Here is a 24,168-nt window from a genome sequence, read left to right on the forward strand (position 1 = left end):
GTTTCCTGTGGTTGATATGGATAACATACTGTTTTTCTTTAAAACAAAGGATTCACATCTAAAAGGGGGATCTGAGAGGACTTACTTTCCAGCAGATAATCTTGCTCATCCTCTTCTTTCTTCATTTCAATCTTCACTGTTGTCTGCAGTGATTCATCGTTAGAGTCTGCGGCGTCTGTTTCAGTTCTACAGTGAAGCTCTGCAAAGGGCTTTTCTTCATCATCTTGAGCAATCACACGACCATAACCAGTCACATGACCACGTTCCTCCTCATTTGTATCTTCTTTCACTAGCGGTCTTGGGTCAACTGGTTCAGTTTCAACACAGCCGGAGCTCAAAGGTAGATCCATGTTCTCCCCGGACCGACCAGGACCTGCCAAGTCTGTCTCAGTATTACGGTGACGCTGTCCTTTAGCTGTGTGCATTGTTAGCATGTGTGCTTTAAGACCTGAAATGTAACTAAAGGCCTTTCCACACTCGGAACACACGTGAGGCCTCTCTCCAGAGTGAACCACCATGTGGCCCAGGAGGTGAGCGGACGTTCTAAACGCTTTTCCACACTCGGCACATTCATGAGGTTTCTCTCCAGTGTGAATTAGCATGTGAGTTTTAAGATTTGAAAGTTGTCGAAAATATTTTCCACAATGGCCGCAATGATGAGGCGCCTCTCCAGTGTGTGATCGCATGTGAGATTTCAGAGCTGTAACTCGTGAAAATGCTTTTCCGCACTCATCACATCGATGATGCTTCTGGCCAGCGTGTTCAAGCCTGTGGCGTCGAAGATTTGACATTTGTGCAAAAGCTTTTCCACACTGGTCACATTTGTGAGGCTTTTCTCCAGTGTGTGTAAGCATGTGCTGTTGAAGATACAAGGCTGCTATAAATGCTTTTTCACACTGTGTACACTGATAAGTCTTTTTGCGAGTGTGAAAATGCATATGCGATCGAAGATGTAAAATTTGTGAAAAAGCTTTTCCACACTGGGCACATTTATGAGGCTTCTCTCCACTATGAGACTTTTTGCGAGTGTGAGTTAGCATATGGTAATTAAGAATTGAAATTCGTGAAAATGCTCTCCCACACTGGTCACATTTATGAGGCCTCTCTCCTGTGTGACTTAGAATATGGGATTTAAGATGTGATAATTGAGAAAATGCTCTCCCACACTGGTCACATTTATGAGGCCTCTCTCCAGTGTGTGTTACTATATGGGTTTTAAGATGTGATAATTGAGAAAATGCTTTTCCACACTGGTCACATTTATGAGGCCTCACTCCAGTGTGTGTTACTATATGGGTTTTAAGATGTGATAATTGAGAAAATGCTTTTCCACACTGATCACATTTATGAGGCCTCTCTCCAGTGTGAGATAGAATATGGGATTTAAGGTGTGATAATTGTGAAAAGGCTTTTCCACACTGGTCACATTTATGAGGCCTCACTCCAGTGTGCGTAAGCTTTTGAAGATATGCGGCAGCAGTAAAGGCTTTTCCACACTGGTAATGTTTTTTGCCAGTACTCTCGTTTTCATCCACCTGGTTCTTAAGATGTGTGGGACCTTTACATTCTTTTCCACGCTGTACACATTCATGAGTCTTCTCTCCAGTGTGTATTAGCATATGGGTTTTAAGATTAGAAGCTTGTGAAAAAGCTTTTCCACATTGGACACATTGATGGGGCTTCTCTCCAGTGTGTGTCAAAAGGTGCTGTTTCAGAATCGAAGGCCTTTTAAATACTCTCCCACAGTGACCACAGAAATGAGTCTTTTTGCCGCCAGTGTTCTGCTGTTCGTTCACACCAAGAGTGTGTGTTTGCTGGTGTTGCTCGAGTTCCGTCAGGGCCTTGAAACTCTTCCTGCAGACGGTGCAGTGGTGCAGCCTTCCGCTGAGTTGCAGGATGAGTTCGTCATTCTGTCCGTCGACTTTCTGTTTCGTTATGTATGGGTGTTCAGATACACCTGGAAGAGTAAACACATTTAATTCACACCGTCAACATCCACCCAACAAAGTTTACATACCTATGAGAAAAATAAGAATATTACTGTTGAAAATATTAATCCTCTCGCATGGCTGCCAGATTAAAGCATTTTTGAGAGTGTAATACTTGTAAAGAATCACAGGCAAGGGGAAATATGAAATGAACACCAATATTTTTAGAGCTTCACTTCTGACTTACTTCCTAGCAAGTAATCGAGCTGTTGCTCACCCTCTTCTTTCTTTGCTTCAATCTCGGTTGTCGGTGTTTCTACGGTAACGTTAGACTCCTGTGTCTGTTCCTGACTCATGTCCCTCTCAGTTTTACAGTGAAGCTCTGCAACCGACTCATCTTCATCTTGACCAATCACATAGCTAGGACCAGTCACATGATCATGTCCCTCGTCACTTTTATCCTCTTCCTTCACCAGCGATCTCCGGTTAGTTTCCGCAGAGCCGAAGCTTAACGGTAGATCCACGCTCTCACCGGACCGACGAGGACCTGCCAAGTCCGTCTCAGCGTGAACGTGAGTGTGGACCGCCATGTGGTCCTGGAGCTGTGTGGACGTTATAAAAGCTTCTCCGCACTGGACACATCCATGAGGCTCCTCTTCTGTGTGAGTCAGCGCGTGGAATTGAAGATTTGAAATAAGTGAAAATAACTGTCCACACTCATCGCATTTATGGGGCTTCCTTCTAGTATGTTTAAACATGTGGCGTCGAAGATTTGATATTTGTGCAAAAGCGCTTTCACACTGGTCACATTTATGAGGCTTCTCTCCAGTGTGTATTAACATGTGGAGTCGAAGATTTGACATTTGTGAAAAACCTTTTCCACACAGGACACATTTATGAGGCTTCTCTCCGGTGTGTGTAAGCATGTGCAGTCGGAGATTTGAGGCAGCTTTAAACGCTTTTCCACACTGGGTACACTGATGAGAGTTTTTAAGCGTCTTCTTTCGCTTTTCATCCACGCTAACAGAGTGCGTTTGCTGGTGTTGCTCGAGTTCCGTCAGGGCCGTGAAACTCTTCCTGCAGACGGTGCAGTGGTGCCACCTTCCTCTGAACTGCAGGCTGAGTTCATCATTCTCATTCTGTTGCGTTATGTGTGGGTGTTCTGTAAAGAATCAAGGGCAAAGAGAAAGATGAGAACATTGGAATTGAATTAGGGCTGTCAAAATAACACGTTAATGTCAATTAATTAATTACAGAAATAATAACGTGTTAAAAAATCTATCGCTGATTAATCGCATTTCATAGTGACATTTGACCCAGTGCAGTCTGGCTATCGTGTATGAAGGAGGCAGATGAGGATAGATAGATAGATAGATAAATAGATAGATACTTTATTAATCCCCAGGGGAAATTCAAGGTCTCAGTAGCATACAGACAACACACACACATTCACTAACAGCAGAAAAAGTAATTAAATAAAGGTTCTTGACAAAGGCTGACAGGCTGAAACGTTGGAATAAAAGAATTAAGAGATAGAGTGTGCGGCGACAAAGTTTTTTCTTAGTTTATTTTCCCTTACCAGCACCTCGGAGGGTGTGCATTCTTTTCTATATTTATAAGTTAACTTTACTAACATTTTGCTGAGCCTACCTTATGAACCAACTAACTAACCGACAAACTCCCTTAATAAATTGACTACATTTGTTGCACACTTGAAACAAAATTTCTTCAAAAGTATGTAGAAGGTGGTTACATTTTATTTATATTCCAAAAACTTCACACATTACATTTCCGTTTGCACTTGTAGGCTATGCTGCTTTAATTTCTTTGTTCCTACTATTTAGTTTATTTTCTTGAACTGCTATTTCTTATCCTGGACTGCCACCTACTGGATAGAAAAGACACATAATTATGTGAATAAAGAAATGTGCATGTTTGAATGGCCAAAAAAAGGATAAATCATAGGGGGTATTCATTACCTTGGTGTTAGGGTAGCCTACTCTGCACATGTCATTGACAGTGAGTGGTAACTTCAGTCATTTGCATTTATCATGCTAAAAATCTGATACCAGGCAGTATGCTCATGCTTGACTCAAAGGGAAAATTATAATAAAAGAGAGACACATTGAACTTTAAATAATGTTGGTTTGGCTGTTCATTGATTCACTCATCTGCCAAGATATGTTCATAGCAAAAATGGATGCATGCGATTAATTTAGATTAATTAATCACAGAGTATGTAATTAATTCGATTTTTTTTAATTGATTGACATCCCTAAATTGAATACAAATATTTTAAATGGTTCAGTTTAGGAACCTTAATATTATTTGAATAATATTTTAGACTGTGCAGCAACAATCTTCCAGGATTCTGAAAATCAATATTATCTGCTGAGCAGAAACGTGTATTTCTTTGCATTCATCCATTTGTTTACTTGTTTAATGAGTTCATGTTATTTGCGTACATATGCATCTTCTACGTAAGCAATTCAATACAGCACAGCACAGCGCTGCCATAGTCCTCAATTAAACAGCCCTCTTGAGTCATTACATTTGGTGAAACACAATATTATCAAGACATATTTGCTCAACGCACTTGAGGCAAAATGTGCTTTTTTTAAAGACAATTGTGCTTAACATACTGGCAGCCAAGCTTGTTTTTTTTTTGATAATATGTCTCCAAATAAGTACATACTCTTATTAAATTAAAAGGTGCTCTAAGCGATGTTACACAGTTTCTAAGCTAAAACATTTTTTACACGTACAGCACTGTAAAAAAAGGCGGCCTCTGTGGACAGTTCAGGTTCCAACAAATGGTAACAAAAACAGCCTGGTCCAGCCTGGACTGTATAAGTATATATACTCTTTTGATCCCATGAGGGAAATTTGGTCTCTGCATTTATCCCAATCGGTGAATTAGTGAAACACAAACAGCACACAGTGAACACACAGTGAGGTGAAGCACACACTAATCCCGACGCAGTGAGCTGCCTGCTACAACGGCGGCGCTCGGGGAGCAGTGAGGGGTTAGGTGCCTTGCTCAAGGGCACTTCAGCCGTGCCTACTGGTCGGGCTACAAGGACTACAAGAACTGATTTGTGTGAATACATCTAATTTTCAATAACCAGAGACTTAAATAACTGACATGAAAGTCTTACTACAAGGACTAATTTAGTTAAGATCGAAAAAAAAGCCGTCCAAAAGACTGTGATGTCAAATTCAAGATTTTTTTTTTTTCAGGGGGTGTCTGACTGCCAGGTGTATCTGAAAGGACTTACTTCCCAGCAGATCACCGTGCTGTTGTTCATCATCTTCATCAATCTTCACTTCAATCTCCGCGGTTGTGTGTTGTGTTTCATTGTAACTAATGTTGTCTGCGGCGTCTGTTTCAGTTCTACAGTGAAGCTCTGCAAAGGGCTTTTCTTCATCATCTTGAGCAATCACACGACCATAACCAGTCACATGACCACGTTCCTCCTCATTTGTATCTTCTTTCACTAGCGGTCTTGGGTCAACTGGTTCAGTTTCAACACAGTCGGAGCTCAAAGGTAGATCCATGTTCTCCCCGGACCGACCAGGACCTGCCAAGTCTGTCTCAGTATTACGGTGACGCGGTCCTTTAGCTGTGTGCATTGTAAGCATGTGTGCTTTAAGACCTGAAATGTAACCAAAGGCCTTTCCACACTCGGAACACACGTGAGGCCTCTCTCCAGAGTGAACCACCATGTGGCCCAGGAGGTGAGCGGACGTTCTAAACGCTTTTCCACACTCGGAACACACGTGAGGCCTCTCTCCAGTGTGAATTAGCATGTGAGTTTTAAGATTTGAAAGTTGTCGAAAATATTTTCCACAACAGGCACACTTATGAGGCATCTCTCCGGTGTGAATTAGCATGTGGGATTTGAGAGTTGAAACTCGCGAAAATTCTTTTCCACACTCAGCGCATCTGTTCTGCTTCTCTCCAGTGTGGGCATGCATGTGGCGTCGGACGTGAGATTTTTGTGAAAAAGCTTTTCCACACTGGTCACATTTATGACTCTTCTCTCCCGTGTGAGTTAGCATGTGCAGCCGAAGATTTGAGACGGCTGTAAACGATTTTTCACACTCGGCACACTGATGAAACTTTCCGTGAGTGTGAATTAGCATATGAGTTCGAAGATTTGATATTTGTGAAAAAGCTTTTCCACACTGATCACATTTATGAGGCTTCTCTCCAGTGTGTGTAAGCATGTGCTGTCGAAGATATGCGGCAGCTTTAAACGCTTTTTCACACTGGGTACACTGATGAGAGTTTTTGCGAGCCTTCCACTTTTCATTCACACCAGTAGAGTGTGTTTGCTGGTGTTTCTGCAGTTCTCTCAGGGTTGAGAAACTCTTCCTGCAGACTGTGCAGTGGTGCAGCCTTCCTTCAAGTTGCAGGTTGAGTTCATCATTCTGTCCATCGATCTTCTGCTGCGTGATGTGTGGGTGTTCAGATACACCTGGAAGAGTTACCATATTTAAATGCTCAAGTCATACTGTCCGTCATACATCCTACAAAGTAGGAGTGTACATAATTCACCGTTTGACTGATAGCTGATAAAGAGTTTTAAACTATTAATACCATCATTTAAAACAGCTAAAAAATGTTGTAGTGATAAACGTAGGGCTGCTCAATTATGGCACAAATCATCATGATTATTTTGTTCAATATTGAGATCCGATTTGTATTAAATACGATTACTCAGTGATTTTGGAACTCATCCAGTTTCTAAACTTTTTCCATTTCTAAATTGAATTTTCAATATAATCCAACAGAGACACGTACCATATTTTCTATATAATTATATAAGTTTGGCTGGTCCTGTGACTTATAGTCAGGTGCGACTTCTATATCAAAATTTAACACGTTGTTGAATGTTAATTCCTGCAGACTGACATCTCTGCATAAACATTACTGTCTGCAGCAACGGGAGGGCGCTCTAGGCTTGTGACTATAATGGCTTGTTATGATAATTCAGCCTCCCAGGTTCAACACCAAAAAAGCCAACTGCTAGATTTTGCTAACCGCTAGCATCTAGCTCACAAATTACACAGCAAAGGACAACGGCATTCAGTTCAAACAAGGGTAAGCAAACAAACGTCCACATCTGGCAGAAAGGAGACTCATCACAGCAAACTGCCATTTTAATGTCTTTGTGACCAAGCTAACCAACATCAAATTGGCTAAATTGTATAGCTGAATAACTGTTAATGTGTTACGTTAACACACCAGACACCTATTCAACCAATTTAGCCTAACTTGCCTTTCCAGATTAAATGTCTGTTCTTGGTCTGGATTGTGTGAAACACATTTCTAAAGACTTATAGTCCAGTGCGACTTATATTTTTTCCTCTTCACAACAAATGTTTGACTGATACAACTTATACTCCAGAGTTACTTATATACACGACTAAATCCACAGCTGACATGCTATTTCGTAATAAAAATCATTGAGGTTGTCTGCTAAACGCATGGTTGGAATAGGCTAAAGCCTTTATAGGTTAGTTTTGTTATTTTTAGGTAGGCTATGAAAATGACACAAGTTGGTTTGCACTTGAAAAAAGTAAATCACTTCTAATTTCTCAAGCTTCTTTTATTTGTGACTGTCACTTATCCGTTCTAAATGGGCCTACATTTTCTTATCACTTAACGGTGAATAGGCGATTGAGGAGCATCGACTATCGGTGATGAAAAAAATCCAATGTGGACAACCCTACTACAGTTTGCCCTGTTAAATGGGAAAATTGTAAGAATTAGATTAGAATCATTTTGTCTGGGTTCAGCCCTTTTAACACAGTCACAGATTAATATGTGTGCGCGCGCGTGTGTGTGTGTGCGTGTGTCTGTATCTTACTGGTCTCGATCTGATGTGCATCTCTGTTGGTCTGCGTCTGCATCTCCTCCTCCTTCCCTCGTCGTCCTTGTGGTCTACAGCAGTCCACCAGCACCACTGATACCCTCTTCATCTGGGCCAGAGACACGGGGTCTGTAGGGAACAGGTCAGTTTAGGAGCTGTGGACTCCAGTGCAAATGTTGGAGCACAGACCGTGTTCAATTGTAACGTGAGTGAGTGTGTGTGTGAGTCAGTGACTAACAAGCTAATGAGCTGCACCTGTGCGCAGGAGTCCAGTTAAAAGGGCCCTTGGGAGGGCCATTCTTACTTTGGATTTTGGACATGCAACACAGCACTCAAACACATTGCAAACACACAACATCCATGCATCACTGACGACTGGGTTTTGGACATGCAACACTGCACGCAGACACATTGCAAACACACAACATCCATGCATCACTGACAAGAAGATTTAGCTATTTATTCAAGGAAAGGTGAGGCAGTGTAAATTCTGCATCACTCACGACCGGCTTGGACTCTTTGTTTATTTGTTTGTTATTTGGTTCATTTGATTAATTTGTTTAATAACTCCATATTAACCAAATGGATATCCAACCTCTTGACTCCCTCTTTTGTTGTGGCCTTACCCCTAGGTCAGGGGTTGTCAAATGGCGGACCCTGACGTGATCCTATCCGGACCCGGACCATAATAGCCTACTTTAGATTTTCACGTAAGATTTTAAAGTTGCACTAAATGTTTCGTAGGTTAGGATAACAGCATTTACTTCAGTAGCTTCATGAATCATCATTTCGCTGGCTGCTTCTCAGCCAGTGAAATCTGTGCATTCTGATAAAGTCGAGTCACTGATAGCCTGAAATGAGCGAGGAGAGGAGACGGGACGAGAAACAATCAGATGGATATCTAAGTTAACGATAAGTAAGTTATTTTCAAATCACGGATTGCTCAAAGAGGAGAAAGCTAGACAGCGAGAACAGAGCTTTATATAACGATACGGGGGCAATACCACGCAAAACTGTCACGTCCATAACGCCAACTAAATAGGCTACCATGTCATTGTATTGCCGTTATGGATGTGACAGTTTTGTGCGAAATTGCCATTGCTACATATTCTGAGACAGGTGATTTTTAAAAGCGCCAATTTGAAGCACCTCTACTAGACAAAGCATAGGGTAGGCTAGACCTACCCATTCAACAGTGAACTGAGACCACAGAATATTTTCACGATTTAAGAGGGCAATATGATTGATCCACCACAATCTAGTTAGGCCTAAAGTACATCCATTCACTGCCCAACAACGTGATGTTCCTGGGTTTCCAGGATTTCGTGCCTGATTTCTCCTCATTTCGAATGTTGCCTTTAAGGCTACTTATTTTATTTCAGTATAAGTATAAGTATAAGTATATACTTTTTTGATCCCGTGAGGGAAATTTGGTCTCTGCATTTAACCCATTTGGTGAATTAGTGAAACACAAACAGCACACAGTGAACACACAGTGAGGTGAAGCGGCGCTTGGGGAGCAGTGAGGGGTTAGGTGCCTTGCTCAAGGGCACTTCAGCCGCGGCCCACTGGTCGGGGCTCGAACCGGCAACCCTCCGGTTACAAGTCCAGAGTGCTAACCAGTGGGCCATGGCTGCCCATTTCACATTAAACATTAGGCCTAGGCCTACAATTTTATATATATATATATATATATATTCATATATATATTCATACCTATACACGCACATTAAACATTATGGTGTTCCGGACCTTTGCTTGAGGAAATTTTCCGTAACTGGACCTCGCTGAAGGTTAATTGAATACCCCTGCCCTAGGTCATAACATTATACAACAGTTGGATCCGATCAAACTATTTATTCATTTCTGATTGGACCAGATGCATTCCATGAGTCATCACGTGTGGAGAGGTCAGAAAAACGCAAAGTAGGTGGCTGGCAGAAAGACACTAATTTCACTAATTCACGGATTGGGATAAATGCAGAGACCAAATTTCCCTCACAGGATCAAAAGAGTATATACACTTACTTATATATATATATATATATATATATATATATATATATATATATATATATATATATACACACCATATTCAAGTAAATACATGCACTTGTCAAAGAGGAGGCTCTGCTAGAAGAACCCAAAGTGGCCTACTACACTGTAGCCTACAGTAGAGCTCCATGAGCCCATTCCACATTCATGTCTCTCAGTGTTTTATGTCAATGTCAACTTTATGTTTATGTCAATTTTATGTCTAATGTCAACTTTTGTAGTTGCCTTTTGCATGGAGACTTGAAATATTGTATTTTCCCCCATCTTTACCAGGGAACCCTTAGTCAAATAATTTCAATATTAGGTTATATATTATGTTATACGCTTTCCAATCGCTTGCCTACCCCCTTGAACGTACGTTCACCCATCTTTACCAGGGAACCCTTAGTCAAATAATTTCAATATTAGGTTATATATTATGTTATACGCTTTCCAATCGCTTGCCTACCCCCTTGAACGTACGTTCACCCATCTTTACCAGGGAACACTTAGTCAAATAATTTCAATATTAGGTTATATGTTATGTTATACGCTTTCCAATCGCTTGCCTACCCCCTTGAACGTACGTTCACCCATCTTTACCAGGGAACACTTAGTCAAATAATTTCAATATTAGGTTATATATTATGTTATAGGCTTTCCAAACGCTTGCCTACCCCCTTGAACGTATGTCTCATGTGGTGTTTCCCGTTGCCAAGCAATGTAACAACAAGGCAAAGATTAGAACTATGTTTTTGGGGTGGAAGATGAAATCTAAATAAACGATAGAAAACACAATTTTGTATCTTGACACCTTAATAGAACTAAACAAAATACACACACACATAATAAACCTCACAACACACAGAAAATAACCCACCAAAATCTCTGAATAGATCACCTTTAAGATTTGTGAGATAGGGGTATCTGAAAGGACTTACTTCCCAGGAGATAATCGAGCTCTTTCACATCCTCTTCTTTCTTCTCTTTAGTCTTCACTGTTGTCTGCGTTTCTTTGCAGGTGACGCTGAACTCTGTGATGTCGGTTTCAGTTTTACAGTGAAACTCTGCAAAGGGCTTTTCTTCATCTTGACATGCAATCATTTGACCATATTCCTCCTCTTTTATATCCTCTTCTTTCACCAGCAGTCTCTGGTCAACCTGGTGCAAGGTCGGGCCAAACTCTTCTTCCTTCACTTTAACCTCCTCTGCTGTCTGTTGTGTTTCAGGGTTAGTAACGTTGGACTCTGTGACGTCTGTTTCAGTTTTACAGTGAAGCTCTGCAAAGGGCTTTTCTTCTTCATCCTGACATGCAATCATGTGACCATATTCCTCGTCATTGATGTCTTCTTCCTTCACTCTCGGACCAACTGAGGTGGTGTCAGTACTACTGAAGGTCAACGGTAGATCCATGTTCCCAACAGATCATACCAAGATAATCCCACCTAAAGTTTTCTATTGCCTGTAATCAGAGTAACACAGTTAAATATGTAAATTCATAATATAAGTCTATATTTGTGTGTGAATATATAAATAAATGAAAACAGATCTGGAGAACTATTTCCTTTTTTTAAGACAATCATAGAAAGCAAAGCAAACTACATGAGTCGGAACATGGTGTGGAGAGAAAGTCATTGACTGAAGAAAGCATTTCTGGGTCTATTGTTCCCCTATGGTTGAACGCACTGCCAGTTCCTGCAAGAGCAGTCTGAGCATCCTTCTCTACATTAAAAAAAACTCCCGAAGACCCAACTCTTCAGCGTCTCCTCCCTCTCGTAGCACTACCTACAACTACTTGCTAATTCTAGCATATCTTACTAGAAATGACACTTGATTGTATGGTAGTAGCACTCACTGCTAACGTGTCCTTATCTCACTCTGACTTGATTGTTTCCCTATAGAGAGCCGCTTTGGGGTTAACATGTAAGCCAAATGTAATGTAGGTAAAAGCTATTGTTTTCGTTTTTCCGTGCCGACAGTAGGCCTATCGGTGATATCTATGTGAAATCGCCGGTTTTCTACGTTGCAAATGAAGAACGAATTGCATATAAAAAAGAAGCTCGATATGTGAATGTTGAATTGCCAATGCTGGCACTGCCATAACGTTACAGCAACTGGCATTGTCACAGGCGACACAAGTTTCATCCTAGCGCAGTTACTTCCTGGCTACCCACAATAATTCACAAAGACTAACAGGCTAATTTAACAGTAACTATTTTTTTTATATAAATGAGTTACTTCACATCAAATCCATGTAATGATTGTGATCTGAGCTTTGAGCTCTTAGGAAAGGGTTGAGCTTTCTCAACACTTCAATCATGATAGTCTACAGTTTGGCCCAAATTACAATGTTAGCCAAACACGCACGACATACCTCCGCAAGTTCACTGACTCGCCAACTGAGATCCGTAAATGTGGTACTTATGTCTGACCTGAAAGACTATTTATCCGCCTAAAATATCACAGTCTTGAGGTAACGTCAACAGTACACCGGACTCTAGACATTTTCCTGCTTGTTGTGAGTTTCTTCATCTCCCTGGTTAACTATGCAAATGCTGCCACCGTCTGGAGTGGAGTTCAGAAGAGTAAGCGTGGAAGCGCTGATACTGTCTGACGGTACCGATCCACTTGCACGACGGCCATACTGTTTTTTTTTATTAGTATATAGACATTAAGAGAATAAATCGTTATACAAATACTTTTACTTTTAGAACTTAAAGTACATTTAAAAGCAGGGTCATTCCACGTCAGTTCAACCAGGGCCCACGCACTTAGGTCTCAAAAGATTCTGAAAAAAATACCAGGTGTACCTATGTTACCCAGGAGACACACTGTAAAATTACTCTAATGTAAGATCAATACTTTCCAAGATACAGCCAGTTTTACAGGGGGAGGGGGTGTCAATTTTGTTCGGGCTCTTTTTTTTTGTCAAAGTCACAAGCCCACAGCGCAAGAACTAAACCATGTAGGAGGCTCAAATTTTGCATGCTGGTACATAAATAGGAATAGTATGTAGCAAAATCGTCACGTTTGGTCTGGATAATCCTGCATGGTCATAGCTGTCCCTCAAAGTTGATACAAATTGTATTGGAGTTTTTGGCTGGGCTCTGTTTAAGCCTTCAGAAGACCTATTTGTACTCAACATAGGCTCTTGATTTATTTTCCTTACTGAGATAAGTAGAAACACTCTCACAAAAAGCAATGAACAGAAAATAAATCCCTTTTCTCACTTGGCTGGTTCTTTAAATAAAATAAAAGGTTTTGCTTTTGTCCTGGCAAAGGTCTTTTATGGGACATCTTTGAAACCTTAAAGAATTCAAATGGTCATGTTGGTTTAATATCCCTACTCTCAGTTACAAAAACATGCCTACTTCTATTGCACAAATGTCCTGTATTTATGTTAAATTCTTTGGAATGCATCTTACCTGTTCGAAGTGCTGTTTGGTCCAACAGAAAAAAATCTTCATGCACAGTGAGTCCTTTTCTTTGGCCTGTTAATAAAAAGATGAATGCCATTAGTAAGTAAACAATGCTATGAGCTGATGTTGTGAGAATGCAGTAGCCTATACCACGAGGTTAACAAGGTGCTCTCCAGCTGCTTACAACAGCTGAGTTTACATTCACCACACATAGGCCAGGCGGTCAACATGAAGTTGGCCAAGATGTTCGGCATCATGTCTCTCACAACCCTTTTTGCCCCCAACTGTACATGGTAAAGGTTTATGGGCGCCGGTGTCTGTTCTATCCAAATTATGTGAAATAACAATTAAGCGCATCATTTATTAACTTTCTGGCCTATATATATTTAACAATTCTTCAAATATAACTGTAGCCTAGCCTATGCTATCTATGCCACCAAATAAGTGTTGGTAGGGTATAATAATAATAAGCTTTATTTGTATAGCACCACACAGAATGCAGCTCAAAGTGCTTTCCACACTAAATCATGTTCACACGGACAAACACAAAAAAATAATTTCTTTCAAGATTTAAAGTTTAAGAGAGTGAGTAGGCTACTCAATTGGACGACATTTCATTGTTACATACCTAGTCTCAGCTCAGATTCTCTTCTTTATCAGACTTCTCGAAGTTTCTGGTTTCTCCTGCTGTCTTTCTTGGCGTTCTTCTCTCTCGTTCTCTCCAGAGAATGTCTAACTAGATGTACCGCATAGCGGTACAAAATATGACCGCCGCTCAGTCCTGTACATCCTTTCCGCGAAAATAAATCACACTAATCAATGTCTCCATCTTTTACTCCATCCCCCACTCTTGAAACTTTTGTGTATGCTTGTTTGGCATGCCTGTGTGTGTGTGTGTGTGTGCGGCTGCACAGAAAGTAGCCTACTGGCGCTGAAAAGGTGAATAGATTGTAGAATAGCCAAAGAAGTTGTAGCATTGTTATAAAACCTTTAAAATCTCTAAACAATCACAAGTAGGGCAGTTCATCACAGTTCATCCATTGCAACTGGATTGATGAAAGGTCACTTACACCTGTAGGCTACATTGTATTTGGGAAAAGCAAAAGGTATCAGCATAATGTTTATTTATTTATTTATTTATTTATTAATAAACAAAAACATCTGTCAGTTCCATGCCGTTTTCAACAGCTATCAAAAACAAAGGTCATTTTTGGATAGATGGATTTTTTGTGAATGTTTCTTCTTCTGCATAAGATTTTAGTCATCTTTAGTTTATGTGATACTTTATTGTCAATGCACAAATTAAGTAGCCTAACGGTAGTCTGAAACGAAATGCTGTTTTATCTAACCAGTGGTGCAAATAACTGACATGTCCAAATGGGCCTTGATGAAATGCGTCGCTAGACTGTTCATACACATTTTAACGGGCCAAAGTTGAAGAGCTGTTGTCCGTTGTTGTTCGTGCAAATATAGGCTGATTCATGTTCCCTTGCCTTGTGTAACTGAGGTCCATGGCTTGTCTGGCTTTCACCAGACCAAGCTCAATCTTTTAAGAAATCAAAAAATAAATAGCGGGCAGATCAGGCTGGGTTCACCCAGCCTAGTCCATAGGCACCCGATATTGTTTAATTTTCCGATTGAGATATCCACGCTCTGGTTATTCTAAATGCAAAAATGCATCAGGGAGTTATGACAAAACTGTAACTAACTAACTAGATCCTAATAGAAAGCTGTTAGCTTCCCTATGCTACAGGTAGGCCTATAAGGTAGGCCTATTTACAACATAAATTGTCAATAGGCTATGCTGGCGACACAAATAAAATCTCCTTTGGAAACCAATGGCTTACGCCTTATCAAGCGGACTTAAACTGCCATATCGTGCGAAAAGTTGTAATAAAATTCACACAGCTCCATGAGTCAAGGAAAGCGCGAATGAAGTAGCCACTTCTAAATGGGACCCACTACACAGTAGCTTAAGGTGTGTTGCTAAAGCAGCCATAATGAAATGAAGGTGTCATTGTTTGGATACTTCACACACACGTGCTTTTTAATCTCACAGACTACAATTACCAAGCTGGAATCAAAGCACATCGATTCCCCTCTGACACCCTGCATGCACTTCTTCAAACAAATAAACAGGCGTCTCAGTCTCACGCATGTATAGCCAAACTGTATCAGACCGGTGTAACGTTGGTAAATCTTCCATTGCACAGAATGATTTTTGTAGCACGTGCAACAAATGACAGTCGAAAGATACAATTACAGTGCTGCTATCAATTTGCTTGGTATAACCGCATTTATAGTTTTCTACAAATGCAATCAAATTGGCCTCCATCACTCAACCAACGCTAACGGTAACATTACCTAGGTCCTTATTAATATTATAAGATTAACGTACCTGCAGTAAAAACCAAGCATGTTCGGTAAACATTCTCAGATTTATTTCGGCTTCAAGAAGAAATGGGAATTACATTTCATGTGAACATTGTCCTATCCTTATTAGACATTCTCTGCGGTAAACTACAGTCCTTGTAGGAAGCGTCCATTGTTTTTCCAACCCACTTTTAACTTCCAACAAAATTACGTCTCACTGCACGGTTCAGGTAGTTATTTAGGAAAAACTGCTTTTTTGCGGTTCGGGGGGCCCAGCACAGGGGGGGGGGAGTGGCCCCCGGGGACGAAACAAAATTTTTCCGTAAAAGTCTAGTGGGGCTACATACCCACCAAATTTCATGTGCACCGGTTTTTCGGTGTCCCGGGTATCGTTGACCAAAAATTCAGGAAGTAGATGACGGGGGGGGAAAAAAAAAAACTTTGACAATCATTATATGACCGATTCGCTAGCTTCACTAGCGGCGGTCATAATAAGGGGAGAACTGCCACTCTTTGAAAACTTCCGGTTTCTGAACTGGTTGCAGTTCCTTCTGTGGTTCCACATGAGGGCGCTCGTCCACGAGTGCAGAATGCATGGAGGTCTATGGAGCTGTACCCCTTAAAATCCACTTTTCTTGGGATATAATTTTTTTTTCAAGTAATTTGAGTATTGCATTCGAAAGGGGAGGCAAAGAAAATACACTTGGTTGAGTATTATATTTTTTAAAGTCACTAAAAAGCCTTTCAAATGTGTCAATGACGTCATTCATTAGCACAATGCTAGCGTGTTATGTGCAACAACGACCCAACCTGTAAGAAATCAAAAGGACATAAGTACTCGTTCATTCAACTTTTGACCTATAACCCATGTTGAAGTTATGCAAACTACAATCAAATCTGAGATTTGTCAACGACAATCAGGTGAAAGAGACCAATTTAGCTGTCTAGCTCCATTGACTCCCATTCATTCTGCACTCATGGCGATCGCCCCCAGTGGAAATCTGGTGGAACTGCATCCAAAATTTGGTACAATGGGACTTAATACGGAGTGGCAAGGCTCTCCGTAGACGGGCTCTGTTCTCTCTCTATATCTTCTTCTGTCTACTTCGGGGTGCAGGCAAGGGGGCAGGCGAATTCCCGGAAGTAGAAGAATCGACGTAGGCTGGAGGGACCACCTCTCTGCTAACTCCCATAGAAGCCCATTCATTCTACGATTTTTTTGAAATACCATAACTTCATATAACATATATCCTGTGCCGATATTGTAGCTTCTGTGTAATCCACATAAACACTACAAAGGCAAAACAGACTCCACTACCTCGTCCGTAACGTTGGTTACCCGTAAGAAGAATGGTTAGCTTGTTCGGTTGGAGGGAAGCTAGCTTTGACGTAATCTCTCTTTCGCGCCGTAGTGAGATAACCGTATTGTTTGGATAAGAAGCTCAGTCCACCTCACTGTCTGACGGTAACTCATAAGCAAAACCTAGCATACACGACCGTATGTTAAGGTAAAGCATTACACAGAGGCAACCTAATAATAATAAAAAAGTAAACCCAATTTTTAAAAAAAAACGGCACTAATCATTTCAGAGGTTTTCGATGGATTGACCGTAGGTCGGAAAAGTGGAAAGAAGATTAGCTTCAAGGCTATAACTTTTTTGTTTTGTTTTAGCATGACTGTTTTTGAAGATGATCATGTATGGTAGCTTCAACATTAACACGACTTGGTGAGGATGATAATAATACATAAATAAATGTTTAACTTTGATGACTTTGAAGGCGAAGGAAGTGTGAGAAGAATTTCTGTGTATCTATCATATGAGTTACAAGATTCAGTTTGATGGCTAACGTCACGAAGTTAAGTGTGAGTCTGCGCAGTACTGGGGGGACCAACTGAAAAATCGTTCTATTTGACTCAGTGCCCTCACATTGAAAACGACGGAGTCTGTTCGTCAATTTCTTTTACTGTCTATGGGTGCAGGCAGGTGCGTGCAGCGCAGCGCATAGGTTGAGTGGCGCTCATCAGCGCCATTTACCGTCGTGGAGTTTGAAAAGGAACACACGAGTCTCGGACCAAGATCGGATTTTTATTTTGCGTGAGAAATTGGATGTGTGGCGTGAGTGCGTGTGAAAACAGGCAAAACCGTGTGTCACAAGGCGAAAGCGTGAGAGTTGGCACCTATGCTATCCACGAATGAGACATTTTAGATTATTTCTATTGGGGCAAATAACAGTGTCTGTCTGTCTGTCGCTGTCTATATGATTTAAATTGGGCTAAACCATAGACAGTATGAAATAGATCTAAACAAGCCAAAAACGTTCCAAATCCAAATTTCTGCAGTGACACTCCATTCCCGGCGGTGGCAGTATGGCATAGTTGTCTACTTGGTTTGCCAGTAACAGTGAGTCCACGAGTTTTTTCTATTCCCCACTGAAATTATGTAAGGAAGTAGTGTCGGTTCAAGAATGCTTTATTTGACTTGTGAAGATAAACACTGTTTCTCGTCTTATCCTACATAAACACCAAATCAGCAGATCTCCGTGAGCAGTACAGCGTGTGTGGAGCAGTGGACTTGAGGTAGACTCGTTTAATGTCTATGCTACGTTACACACAAACAGCTCGATTTCTTATGGATATGCTACCAGCTCGCTATCCGGAGATATTCTTTGGTCACCGCTATTTACCGATTTACGGCGCCCATTGACTTCCATTCAACACATGAAAACAAAACGTCTATTATGCGGTTAAACTAACGCCGCGGACTTATGCCAGGAACCATTTCTCTTTAATAATAATAAACTACATTTTGGTACAACTGATATACAGCAGGAATATTGTTGTTTTTAATGGTGATTGTTTTATTTGTTTGTTATATTTATTGTGTCTGTGTTTTAGAAACCCACCTGTGAAGTCAAAGACAAATTTCCACTTTTTATGGACGATAAAGCTATATTAATTATTATTATTATTATTATGATTATTATTATTATATAATTTGAGCAGCGGTTGCTACGTTACATACAATATCAGAGATCAATTTCTTAAATTAACTTCCTCGAACATGGGAAAGTGGTAAATGGAAATAAGTATGTGTTATTGATGTTGTTTTTGTGTACTGTATTTTAGGTAATCTTTTGTTTTTGTGTCGTTCTGACAAAAAACTAGAAAACTTTGGATGGGATCATCGATCTTGGACGTCCATTTAGTCAGCACGTTGACCAGCTGAGCGTGATGGTGAAAGAAGATTTAAAAGAGGAGGAATATGATCATATGATTTCATGTCCAGATGAAGATGAAAAGCCCTTTGCAGAGCTTCACTGTAGGCCTAAAACTGAAACAGACGTCACAGAGTCCAACGTTACTTACAATGAAACACAACAGACAACCGCGGAGATTGAAGTGAAGATTGAAGATGATGAACAAGAACACGATTATCTGCTGGGAAGTAAGTCCTTTCAGATATGACTCCCCTGTTAACCATATTGAGAGATAAAAAAAAAAAAAAAAAAAAAACGTATTTCAATGTTAACCATTATAACAACCATAGGGAAGTGTTTGTTGCTGTGTCTGAAGTTTAATTTTTCATCGGCTCATCAGTAAAAGGCATTCATTATCTTGAGTGACCACAATCATTTAGGGTGCTGTTCGCTGCAAAGAATAAAATCAAACCAAGTGTCATGATAGTCTGGCGTTATAATTTATTTGCCTCAGGTGTACTGTGGAGTGCGGTTTAGTGGCAGGCTAACAATACTGATGACTTGCGCGAGCTTAGCACCTGCGAACTCTGCAACTAGAAGGACTGGATAAAAAATGTTGAAAACGGTCTCCACTGATAAATATCAGACTTGCTAACTTGGAAATGAGGTCCTATGTCCAAAATTCTGAACCACCCCTTTAAGACGTAAAACATGTGAGAATGCTTCTCCACACTGGTTCCATTTATGTTGCCTTTTGCCAGTACTCTGCATTTGCCGGTTTTTTTTTTCTTTTTTTTTTTTTTTTTTTTCTCAGAGCAGTGAATTTCATGTCTGTCTGAAATGCTCTGCTATTTTGAAGGAAAAATATGACTCTATACAGGGCATATTTAACAGGTTCAGTGCTGACTAGGGCTGTAATGATATGCGTATCTAAACTGAAATCGCAACACTCATATCCACGACACTGTTGCTGTGGTTGAAGGCAGAATCGTGACACACCCCTTCTAGTGTTTCCCGCAGCATTTGCAGCTTACGCGGCAGCATAAGCAACACATATCTCCCGCCTTACTTACCGGTACGTTGTCCAAAAATAAATCAATAAATAAATAAATCAGAGTTTCATAGCTCTCGTAGCTTTCATTTTGAATCATGATTGCAACTTAACCAAACAGTATAGAAGTAAACCCCCGTCCACCTCTCTCTCTCTCTCGCCGTGCTCAATGGACACACGCCCCTCTGCATGCACATTTAATCCAAATAAAACATTAACAATCGTGAAGGCAAGGACGCTTTGTTTTGGTTTGTATCGTTACAGCCCTAGTAGACGGATAGCATTGAATGCAAGGATACGCTGTTACTCTTCCAGGTGTATCAGAACACCCTCTAGTGTCTGTCATAATGGAACATCTGTCTCATTCTAAATCCATCTTGTAACTCTTCCAGGTGAATCAGAACGCCCTCTAGTGTCTGTCATAATGTAACATCTGTCTGTCATAATAGAGCGTCTATCTGTCATTCTAAATCCACCTTGTAACTCTTTCAGATGAATCAGAACACCCACAGCAGAAGATCCATGGGCAGAATGATGAAGTGCAACTCAAAGGAAGACTGCACCACTGCACCGTCTGTAGGAAGAGTTTCACAGCCCTGAGAGAACTCAAGAAACACCAGCAAACACACTCTCTTGGTGTTAATCAGAGCCAGAGTACTGGCAAAAGACATAAATGTGTTCATTGTGGAAAAGTTTTTTCACAAGTTTCACGTCTGAAAACCCATATGCTAGTACATACTGGGGAGAAACACATATGTGCCCATTGTGGAAAAGCATTTTCACGAATTCGAAATCTTAAAACCCATATGCGAATACACACTGGAGAAAAGTCTCATAAATGTGACCAGTGTGGAAAGGTTTTCCCACACATTTCAGCACTTAAAATCCATAGTTTGACTCACACAGGAGAGAAACCTCATAAATGTATCCAGTGTGGAAAGATGTTTTCACGAATTCAGAATCTTAAAACCCACATGCGAATTCACACTGGAGAGAAGCCGCATGTATGTGTCCAGTGTGGAAAAGCTTTCAGAAACACATCAAATCTTAAATCTCATATAATGACGCACACTGGAGAGAAGCCCCACCTGTGTGTCCAGTGTGGAAAATCGTTTTTGCAAATTGCACATCTGAAAGCCCACATGCTAACTCACGCTAGTGAGAAGCCTCACATATGCGTCCAGTGTGGAAGAGCCTTTTCAGAAAATTCACTCCTTAAAAGACATATTTTAACTCACACCGGAGAGAAGCCTCATAAATGTATCCAGTGTGGAAAAGCTTATTTACGTACTTCCTCTCTTAACGCCCATATGCGAATACACACTGGAGAGAAGCCCCATGAATGTGACCAGTGTGGAAAAGCTTTTCCACATATTTCAGCTCTTAAAACCCATATGCTAATTCACACTGAAGAGAAACCTCACATATGTGCCCAGTGTGGAAAAGGTTTTGCACTAATTCCTTATCTTAAATCCCATATGCTAACACACAGTGAAGAGAAGCCTCATACATGTATCCAGTGTGGAAAAGCTTTTACAAAAATGTCAAGTCTTAATTACCATATGATGACGCACACCGGAGAGAAGCCTCACGTATGTGTCCATTGTGGAAAAGCTTTTAAAAAAATGTCAAATCTTAATATCCATATGATGACACACACTGGAAAGAAGCCTCACATATGTGTCCAGTGTGGAAAAGCTTATTCACGACTTCAGAACCTTAAAACCCACATGCTTGTACACACTAGAGAGAACCTGCGTGACACTTCTGAACAGTTTTCATCCATGAGCCATAAAATAATATCCTGACCACACCCACTTAATATATCTGGCCCTGCCCATCCTAGATACTGTATCCTTTCAGAGAGATTCTAGTCTGGGACATGATAATTCACTAACGTTTCCCTCAGACAAGAAAAATATCAGGCCAATCAGCGACGAGAGACAAAACCGAAGATGAAACCTGAAACTTATTGTGATAAATAGTAGCAGCAACACCTGTACACTGCAAAAAGTGACATTTTACTAAGTGTTATAATCTTATATTAAGATAAGAAAAATCTAGCTAAATTTTTATTTTAACCTAAGATTATAACAATTAGTAAAATGTCACTTTTTGCAGTGTAAACATCTGGAAAAATGCAGAAATATATTTACAGCCAAGATAGACCCACATGCATTGTTTCCTGACTGTTGTGCTGTTTATTGTTAGTTTGTAAATTTTAGGCAAAGTATGACGTAACGTTAGGAATCTGATCAATGCGATGAGAAAACCCTTTTTATAATTGTCAATTCAATGCAAAGTATGACGTAACGTTAGGAATCTGATCAATGTGATGAGAAAACCCTTTTTATAATTGTCAATTCAATGCAAAGTATGACGTAACGTTAGGAATCTGATCAATGTGATGAGAAAACCCTTTTTATAATTGTCAATTCAATGCAAAGTATGACGTAACGTTAGGAATCTGATCAATGTGATGAGAAAACCCTTTTTATAATTGTCAATTCAATGCAAAGTATGACGTAACGTTAGGAATCTGATCAATGTGATGAGAAAACCCTTTTTATAATTGTCAATTCAATGCAAATTTGCTTGTGCTCTTTGTTCTTCCTGATATACGTGGCACTTGTATGGATGTGAGGGATTGGGTCTGATGTATAACAACCTATTCAAAAGATTGAATTGATGCAATTGTAACACTTGGTAAGCTAATGTAGGCCATATAGGCCATTTGCTCACATATATAGGCTATTTGCTCACTTTTGTCTGATTCATTGATAGGAAGGACTGACTGATTGGTGGACATGGGGTATTGCTCACTATTCTGTCTATCTATATCCCCCACCCACTCACTCATCTCCTTAATACCTGACGGAGACCTCTGGTCAAAACATTGTAGCTTAAATAAACCACTCTGGGAACATATACGACAGTGTGCGGGTATTTCTTTATTTTTTAATTAATAACAATATAGCACCTTAATAATATTAATTTGAGTAATGACAAAGAACCATTCCTGCCTCAAAACCTGGACTGCTGCTAGAAAGGTGCATTACAGAATCAGAGGCTTGGTAGCCATGGGAACCATGTTGAGTGGTGTGCAAATACAGATGTTTCCATCGACTATTTACAAGTGATTTTGGACATGCTGTTTTTCCTTAAAATGTTAGATATATCTTCACAATACCCAGCAGTCATGGACTACCACCACTGCATTCACATTACATGCTCCTGCGATTCATGAAGGAAATCCAAACAGTAGGCATAGTTAGGGGCAGCCGGGGCCTACTGGTTAGCGCTTCGGACTTGTAACCGGAGGGTTGCTGGTTCGAACCCCGACCAGTAGGCACGTCTGAAGTGCCCTTGAGCAAGGCCGAGCGCCGATGTAGCCAGGATTAGTGTGTGCTTCACCTCACTGTGTGCTGAGTGTGTTTCACTAATTCACGGATTGGGATAAATGCAGAGACCAAATTTCCCTCACAGGATCAAAAGAGTATATACTTTATGAACTTTATAAAGTTTATATACTTTATAAGTATAAGTTTATATACTTTATAAAGTATACTTATACTTTAATATTCATCTTGAGTAGAGGATCAATATGGTTGATACTGCTTTGGAATGATATAGCAAAGCAGTTTAGTCTGTACTGTAGGCCCATATTTAAAACCTGACAACACATAGTCTACATTCAGAGTTCACAGACTTGTGATTGTCTCCTAATTACCTTCAGCTAATGTTATGAGAATTGAAGTCTGTGATTTGGAGAAAGGCTATTATATTTCAGTTCAACATTGAATCAAATTACACCTCACCTCTCAGAAATAACATTGTTGCAACTAAAGATGACAAAAACTGCTTACCTAATAAAATCTAACCAAGTGTTATTAATCTTACATCAAGATCAACAAATCTACAACCCCAAATCAGAATAAGTTGGGCCATTGTGTAAAAAGCCAATAAAAACAGAATGTGATAATATACAACTAATGCACCTCCACACCATCGGAGATGTTGGGTTTAGAACTGAACACTAAAACTAGTTGGATGTGGATACTTGGATCCTTACTCTTTATAAGTCCATGATTTTCAAAACAAATTGCAAATTTTGATTGGTCTAACCACAGGGCCTTTTCCCACGTTACCTCAGTCCATTTTTAACAAGCTCAGGTCCAGTTACACTAGCATTTCTGAATTGAGTATCCAACCGTGCTCATAGACAATTGTTATCAGAGGTTTTCCTGCACCATACAATGCTTTTCTTTACATAAACAGGTCTGGTT

The 24,168-nt window shown here is 40.2% G+C and overlaps 2 protein-coding genes and 1 long non-coding RNA gene across 6 annotated transcripts in view; 1 reads left to right on the forward strand and 2 right to left on the reverse strand.

Annotated features, from left to right (window-relative positions):
* LOC121718789 (zinc finger protein 708-like) overlaps nt 1-24,168 on the reverse strand; it is a 712,111-nt gene that overhangs the window by 319,254 nt on the left and 368,689 nt on the right. For 2 of the 4 annotated variants that reach the window (XM_042103954.1, XM_042103962.1), the window contains exon 9: nt 7,805-7,936. In XM_042103954.1, the coding sequence (XP_041959888.1) occupies nt 7,805-7,936 (132 nt within the window). Of the gene's footprint in view, nt 1-85; nt 1,958-2,175; nt 3,091-5,206; nt 6,410-7,804; nt 7,937-24,168 lie in introns of all 4 variants that reach the window. The other 2 variants (XM_042103953.1, XM_042103952.1) reach the window with 2 other exon arrangements.
* Nucleotides 1-24,168, forward strand: part of LOC121718798 (gastrula zinc finger protein XlCGF57.1-like) — a 102,084-nt gene that overhangs the window by 31,725 nt on the left and 46,191 nt on the right. The window lies entirely within an intron of this gene.
* On the reverse strand, nt 13,062-13,987 carry LOC121719113. The gene is made up of 3 exons (XR_006034175.1): nt 13,889-13,987; nt 13,267-13,332; nt 13,062-13,147 (listed from the first exon to the last, which is right to left on the reverse strand). It is a non-coding gene; the product is annotated as an uncharacterized LOC121719113 (long non-coding RNA).

Source organism: Alosa sapidissima, chromosome 9, assembly GCF_018492685.1.
Source record: "Alosa sapidissima isolate fAloSap1 chromosome 9, fAloSap1.pri, whole genome shotgun sequence".
NCBI lineage: Eukaryota > Metazoa > Chordata > Actinopteri > Clupeiformes > Clupeidae > Alosa > Alosa sapidissima.